General features: G+C 55.2%; 1 protein-coding gene across 1 annotated transcript; it reads left to right on the top strand.

Moving 5' to 3' along the window:
- The first annotated feature begins 249 nt into the window (after positions 1-249).
- Positions 250-6,934, top strand: GPR37L1 (G protein-coupled receptor 37 like 1). The gene is made up of 2 exons (XM_514100.9): positions 250-1,022; positions 5,173-6,934. The coding sequence occupies exons 1-2, from the start codon at positions 393-395 to the stop codon at positions 5,986-5,988; spliced, it is 1,446 nt and encodes a 481-aa protein (XP_514100.4). The 5' UTR covers positions 250-392; the 3' UTR covers positions 5,989-6,934.

The following is a 6,934-nucleotide window of genomic DNA, read 5'->3' as shown; positions in this document are numbered from 1 at the left end:
AATGGAGGAGCTGCCTTAGAATCAGGAGACCTGCGCCCCAGTTCCCATTCTGCCCCACCTCCCTGTGTCACCCTAGGCAGGCCACATTTCCTCCCTAGTTTCAGGGGCCTGAAGCAGATGCCCTCTTAGGGCCCCGCAGCCTGACATGCTGTAGGGCCTAAGAAGCGGCGTCGTGGAGGACGAGATGTGTGAGGGCAGCAAAGAGTGCTATGTGTCCAGCAGAGGGCCCTGCCCGGCCTGTGGCCGGAGGCTGGGAGGGAGGGCAGGCGAGTGATGCCAGACGCCTGACTGGAGGCGGATCCAGCCGGCCAGCTGCCTCTCTGGAGCCCAGCTCTTGGGCCCCCTGCACTCACCTGCTCTTCCTGGGCTGGCTGTCTCCTGCTCATCCAGCCATGCGGTGGCTGTGGCCCCTGGCTGTCTCTCTTGCTGTGATTTTGGCTGTGGGGCTAAGCAGGGTCTCTGGGGGTGCCCCCCTGCACCTGGGCAGGCACAGAGCTGAGACCCAGGAGCAGCAGAGCCGATCCAAGAGGGGCACCGAGGATGAGGAGGCCAAGGGCGTGCAGCAGTATGTGCCTGAGGAGTGGGCGGAGTACCCCCGGCCCATTCACCCTGCTGGCCTGCAGCCCACCAAGCCCTTGGTGGCCACCAGCCCTAACCCCGACAAGGATGGGGGCACCCCAGACAGTGGGCAGGAACTGAGGGGCAATCTGACAGGGGCACCAGGGCAGAGGCTACAGATCCAGAACCCCCTGTATCCGGTGACCGAGAGCTCCTACAGTGCCTATGCCATCATGCTTCTGGCGCTGGTGGTGTTTGCGGTGGGCATTGTGGGCAACCTGTCGGTCATGTGCATCGTGTGGCACAGCTACTACCTGAAGAGTGCCTGGAACTCCATCCTTGCCAGCCTGGCCCTCTGGGATTTTCTGGTCCTCTTTTTCTGCCTCCCTATTGTCATCTTCAACGAGATCACCAAGCAGAGGCTACTGGGTGACGTTTCTTGTCGGGCCGTGCCCTTCATGGAGGTGAGTGTGTGTTCTGTTTGAGCTCTGCTGGGAGGCTGCAATCCAGGGAAGGGATTCAAAATCTCCATCAGGTCTTTGGAAATGGAATTTGTGGGTGTGCAAAACCTGAGTCTTGGAGCTCTGACTTGCTTCTCCTTTACCTTGGAGAAGGAGACAAATATGGTATTGGTTTCTGGTTGCTCTCAAGAGAAGTAGGCAGGTCAGGGGGACAGGCGGGTGTGTGGGGCCCCTGGGTTCCAGCCCCAGCCTGATCTTCTGCTTCGGGAGCAACCTCAAGGCAGGTCTTTGCCACTTTCTCCAGACCCTAAGCTGCCCTCTCCCTTCCTCAGCCCTTCTCCCCTGTCCCACCCAAGATCCCTCTGTCCTTTGTTGTGACTCCTCTTCTTTCCTCTGTACCCCCTGCCGCTGCCCTGCTCCCACAGCTCCCTTCGCTGCTCCTCCATCTCCTGCCTCCCGAAGGAGTGCCTGAAGGGAGAGCCCAATTTCCTTCACACCCCTCTGGATCAAGTCAGCATCCACTCCACGAGAATACAAGCACCAGAAGCAAAAGACCGCTCCGTTCTTCCCTCCCTGCTGGGATGCTCATTGTTATCGTTGTCATTTCCATCAGCAACTTCCTAGATCCTCTCTGAAAGGGATACCTGGTTCTGGGCACTGGAACTAATGGGGGGCTCTAGTCTCAGCTCTGCCACTGACATACCGGGCGTCACTGGGCAGGTTGCATTACCTCTCCAATTTCTTTATCTCCCAACCAGGGCGGGTAGACCAGATGGTCCTTCCAGGGGGCCTGTTTCATAGTTCTAAAGTATATCACTATGCCCTTACTTCTGGTAGCGTCTACAATAAGTCCATGGGTGTCAAAGGATATGTAGAGCATAGAGAGACAACTTAAAACACTGCAGAAACATACTGATGTGTGCATTTATGCAAGACACAGCAAGGCCACCCTCTCTGTCTCTGTAAGACAAAATAAGCAAACAGTCTTTCAAATTTTGGCTGCATGGAGTGTAATGGAGTGACTGTGGTCTCCCTGTGAAGCTGCTGTTCCTTCGTGAATGATGCTGCATGACAAGGGGGACTTGCCTGGCCGGAGAAGGGCTCAGGATCAGGCATACGGACACAGGTCCTATTCCAAGGTCTGTCCCCACCTCACCATGTAACAATGATGATGTCATAGTTGGACAGACTCCCTGAGTCTCAGCAGTGGGTACAGTCCTTTCCTGTCCTTCCCAACCCAGGGAGACTAACAGTGGTACAAAGTTACTCCACCCTGAAAGAAGACCCTGTGCCAGGCACAGTGGCTCATGCCTATAATCCCAGCACTTTGGGAGGCCGAGGCAGGTGGATCACTTGAGGTCAGGAGTTCGAGACCAGCCTGGCCAACGTGGTGAAGCCCCATCTCTACTAAAAATAAAAAATTAGCCGGGTGTGGTGGCACGCACCTGCAGTCCCAGGTACTCAGGAGGCTGAGGCAGGAGAATCGCTTGAACTTGGCAGGCAGAGGTTGCAGTGAGCCAAGATTGCGCAGCCTGGGTGACAGAGTGAAATTCTGTCTCAAAAAAAAAAAAAAAAAAAAAAAAGACCCTGCAACTGGAGAGAGGCTTTGCATTCTTAGTTATCATCTTGTGCTCACGACCCAGGTGAGCTGTGCGTGCTTAGACACAGGACTCTGAAATTGAGCAGACTAGATTAGAAACTGGGCTTTTCCCGTCACTAGCTGTGTGATTTGGTAGATTACTTTAACTACCTAAATCTCAATTTCCTCATTGGTAAATTGGGGATAATAATAATAATAGCTATCTGGGTGAATTCTTAAGGGATTAAATGGGTGATGTCTATACAGTGCTTAGAATTAAAATGGTATAGAGGAGAAGGGGAAAAGGGCAGACACACACGACCTCTGTTTGCATGTGGCTGGTAGGTCAATGAACACCTGGCCCTACCTGACTGTGGGTCCTGACATATGTAATGTCCTCCTGGGCCAGCCCCTCCACACCTCCTGGAGGATAGAGATGAACCACAGGCTGGTAGACAGTCTTCCTTCTAGGCTGGGTGGTGGGACAGGAGGAGGGAGAAAACACTCTTTCTTTTTTTGAGACAAGAGTCTCACTCTGTCACCCACAACACCCTTCTTCTTTATTTGAGACGGAGTCTCATTCTGTCACCCAGAGTGGAATGCCGTGGTGTAATCTCAGCTCATTGCAACCTCCGCCTCCCAGGTTCAAACAATCCTCCCACCTCAGCCTCCCAAGTAGCTGGTACCGCAGGCGTGCGGTACCACGCCCGGCTAATTTTTGTATTTTTGGTAGAGACAGGGTTTCACCATATTGCCCAGGCTGATCTCCAACCCCTGAGCTCAAGCAATCTGCCTGCCTTGGTCTCCCAAAGTACTGGGATTACAGGTGTGATCCACCGCGCCCAGCAACACCCTTTTATAGGGAGGATCTCAGGATGGTGCTGAGGAGGGAGCAGGAGAGGGCAGCTTGGAATAAAACTTGAGATATTTTTGAGATGTAAAATAGAAGGGCAGGGCTGGGCACAGTGGCTCACCCCTGTAATCCCAGCACTTTGGGAGGCCAAGGTGGGTGGATCACAAGGTCAGGAGATTAAGACCATCCTGGCCAACATGGTGAAACCCCATCTCTACTAAAAGTACAAAAATTAGCTGGGTGTGGTGGCGCACACCTATAATCCCAGCTACTCGGGAGGCTGAGGCAGGAGAATCACTTGAACCCGGGAGGTGGAGGTTGCAGTGAGCTGTGATTGCGCCACTGCACTCCAGCCTGGGTGACAGAGTGAGACTCTCGGGAAAAAAAAAAAAAAAAGGAGAGAGAATGGCATTTCTACCCAAGCCTGAAGCCTGTGCCTCCGCAGGCCTGGGCTCCCCTGCCAAGAGAGGGGGTTGGGGTTCCCACAAAGAACACTTGGTGGCCGTGCTAAAAGCCGGGGATTGTGTTCCCCCAGCCAGAAGAGGGAAGAATTTGGACAGGAGGGGGATCTGAGCACAATCCCTGAGTGTGGCTGAGCAGTGTCTGATGGTGCGGGAGGGTCCCCTCTTCCTTCCTGCTCTTTGGCACTCTCCTCCCCTGCCGCTCAGGCTGCTTCCTCTTGGCTCACAGGGTGGTTTTCCACGCGCTTGATGAATAGAGTGCGGGCATGGTGGGCACAGGCTGCTCAGAGGGGGGCCACTTCCCCACACAGCCAGGTCCTGGGCTTCTCTGGACAGGGCCAGGAGCAGAACCGTGCATGTGTGTGTGTGCGTGCACGCGTAAGCCATGTTCCCCAAGACCATTCATCCCAGGCATGCAGATAATGGGGTGTGGGAAGTGGAAGGACCTGCAAAGATCCAGAACTTCTATGTCTTTATCTTGGTTCTTCCTTGGAGATGATTTTCCAAAGTCTGTCAGAGAGCATCAGGGTCTATGGGAGCCAGGCCATTCATCCCCCAGCCTGAGAGGCAAAGAACAAGGGGGAAGGAGGCAGACGTGTGTGTAAACCTCAGCTCCGCCATTCATCAGCAGTGTGGTCCTGGGCAATTCACTGTTCCTGCCTGAGCTTGAGCTTTTTCAATGGTAAGGTGGTTGATTGGGAATGTGATGACACGTAAAGTGCCCGACCCATAGGAAATGCTCATTACATGGAGTTGTTACCATTATTATAATTCCTTCCTTCTTTCCTTCCTTCCTTCCTTCCTTCCTTCCTTCCTTCCTTCCTTCCTTCCTTCCTTCCTTCCTTCCTTGTTTCCACAGGGTTTTGCTCTGTCACCCAGGCAGGAGTGCAGTGTCGTGATCTTGGCTCACTGCAGCCTCAGCCTCCTAGGCTCAAGCCATCCTCCTACCTAAGCTTCCCAAGTAGTTGGGACCACAGGCGTGCCTCACCACAACAGGCTATTTTTTTGTATTTTTAGTACAGACAGGGTTCCATCATGTTGCCCAGGCTGGCCTTGAACTCCTGGGCTCAAGTGATCTGCCTGCCTCGGCCTCTCAAAGTGCTGGGATTACAGGTATGAGTCACCGCACCCGGCCCATTATTATAATTTCTATGCTTATCACTCAATTCATGGTCTAACTGAGCCAGAAGCCAGGTGTCCTTCCTTGTCCCCATAGATTTTGACCAAGTGCTTCTCTCTTCCCTCACATCCTGCCCACAGGTCTCCTCTCTGGGAGTCACGACTTTCAGCCTCTGTGCCCTGGGCATTGACCGCTTCCACGTGGCCACCAGCACCCTGCCCAAAGTGAGGCCCATCGAGCGGTGCCAATCCATCCTGGCCAAGTTGGCTGTCATCTGGGTGGGCTCCATGACGCTGGCTGTGCCCGAGCTCCTGCTGTGGCAGCTGGCACAGGAGCCTGCCCCCACCATGGGCACCCTGGACTCGTGCATCATGAAACCCTCAGCCAGCCTGCCCGAGTCCCTGTACTCACTGGTGATGACCTACCAGAACGCCCGCATGTGGTGGTACTTTGGCTGCTACTTCTGCCTGCCCATCCTCTTCACGGTCACCTGCCAGCTGGTGACATGGCGGGTGCGAGGCCCTCCGGGGAGGAAGTCAGAGTGCAGGGCCAGCAAGCACGAGCAGTGTGAGAGCCAGCTCAACAGCACCGTGGTGGGCCTGACTGTGGTCTACGCCTTCTGCACCCTCCCAGAGAACGTCTGCAACATCGTGGTGGCCTACCTCTCCACCGAGCTGACCCGCCAGACCCTGGACCTCCTGGGCCTCATCAACCAGTTCTCCACCTTCTTCAAGGGCGCCATCACCCCGGTGCTGCTCCTTTGCATCTGCAGGCCGCTGGGCCAGGCCTTCCTGGACTGCTGCTGCTGCTGCTGCTGTGAGGAGTGCGGCGGGGCTTCGGAGGCCTCTGCTGCCAATGGGTCGGACAACAAGCTCAAGACCGAGGTGTCCTCTTCCATCTACTTCCACAAGCCCAGGGAGTCACCCCCACTCCTGCCCCTGGGCACACCTTGCTGAGGCCCCAGTAGGGGTGGGGAGGGAGGGAGGGGCCGCCACCCCCGCCGGTGTCTGCTGTTCTTTCCCCATAGGTCTTGCTTTGCTGCCTGTCTTGCTGTCTAGAGATGGACTTGGTTCCTCTTGTCAAGGTTTGGGAATGTCAAAGCCCCCTCCCCACACAGGGCCTTTCCTGTCCCTTGTGGGGCCTTCCAACCCTGTCCTTTCCACTGGTGGGCGGTGATGCTTCTAGGTCCTTAGACCTGCCCAGAAACTCTGAGTCCCAGCAGCTGGGAGCCAGAACTTTGCCTGCCCTCCCTTGGTTCCGGTCTCTCTTCTCTCTCTCTGCCTTGGAACCTGACCATACTTTAGTTGTGCCCTTCCCAGGCATCATCCTCCTACCACCAACCTGGGGCCCCATCTTGGAATGGGGGCTCCTTGGGGCCAGCCCAGTGTGGCTCACCACACTCTTCTTTTTTTTTTTTTTTTGAGATGGAGTCTTGCTCTGTTGCCCAGGCTGGAGTACATTTGCCTGATGTCAGCTCCCTGCAACCTCCGCCTCCTGGGTTCAAGCGATTCTCCTGCCTGAGCCTCCTGAGTAGCTGGGATTACAGGTGTGCACCAACACACCCGGCTAATTTTTGTATTTGTAGAAGAGGCGGGGTTTCACCATGTTGGCCAGGCTGGTGTTGAACTCCTGACCTCAAGTGATCTGCCTGCCTTGGCCTCCCAAAGTGCTGGGATTACAGGTGTGAGCTGCCACGCCCAGCCCCAGTACACTCTTCTCTGGACCAGATCTGTCCCAGTCCTGGACGCCTCCTCCTACTGGTGCCTTCTTTTCTTCCAGAGGATTTCTCTCTCCTTCCTCCTCCTTTCTTTGGGATCCCCGGGTTGCCCTGTCCCAACCTCCTTGTTAGGTGCTTTCCCATAGGAGGCCCTTCTTGAGAAACAATAAACTAGGTAGAACTAC

This window comes from Pan troglodytes, chromosome 1, assembly GCF_028858775.2.
Source record: "Pan troglodytes isolate AG18354 chromosome 1, NHGRI_mPanTro3-v2.0_pri, whole genome shotgun sequence".
Taxonomy (NCBI): domain Eukaryota; kingdom Metazoa; phylum Chordata; class Mammalia; order Primates; family Hominidae; genus Pan; species Pan troglodytes.
This window is presented reverse-complemented; position numbering and strand designations above follow the sequence as displayed.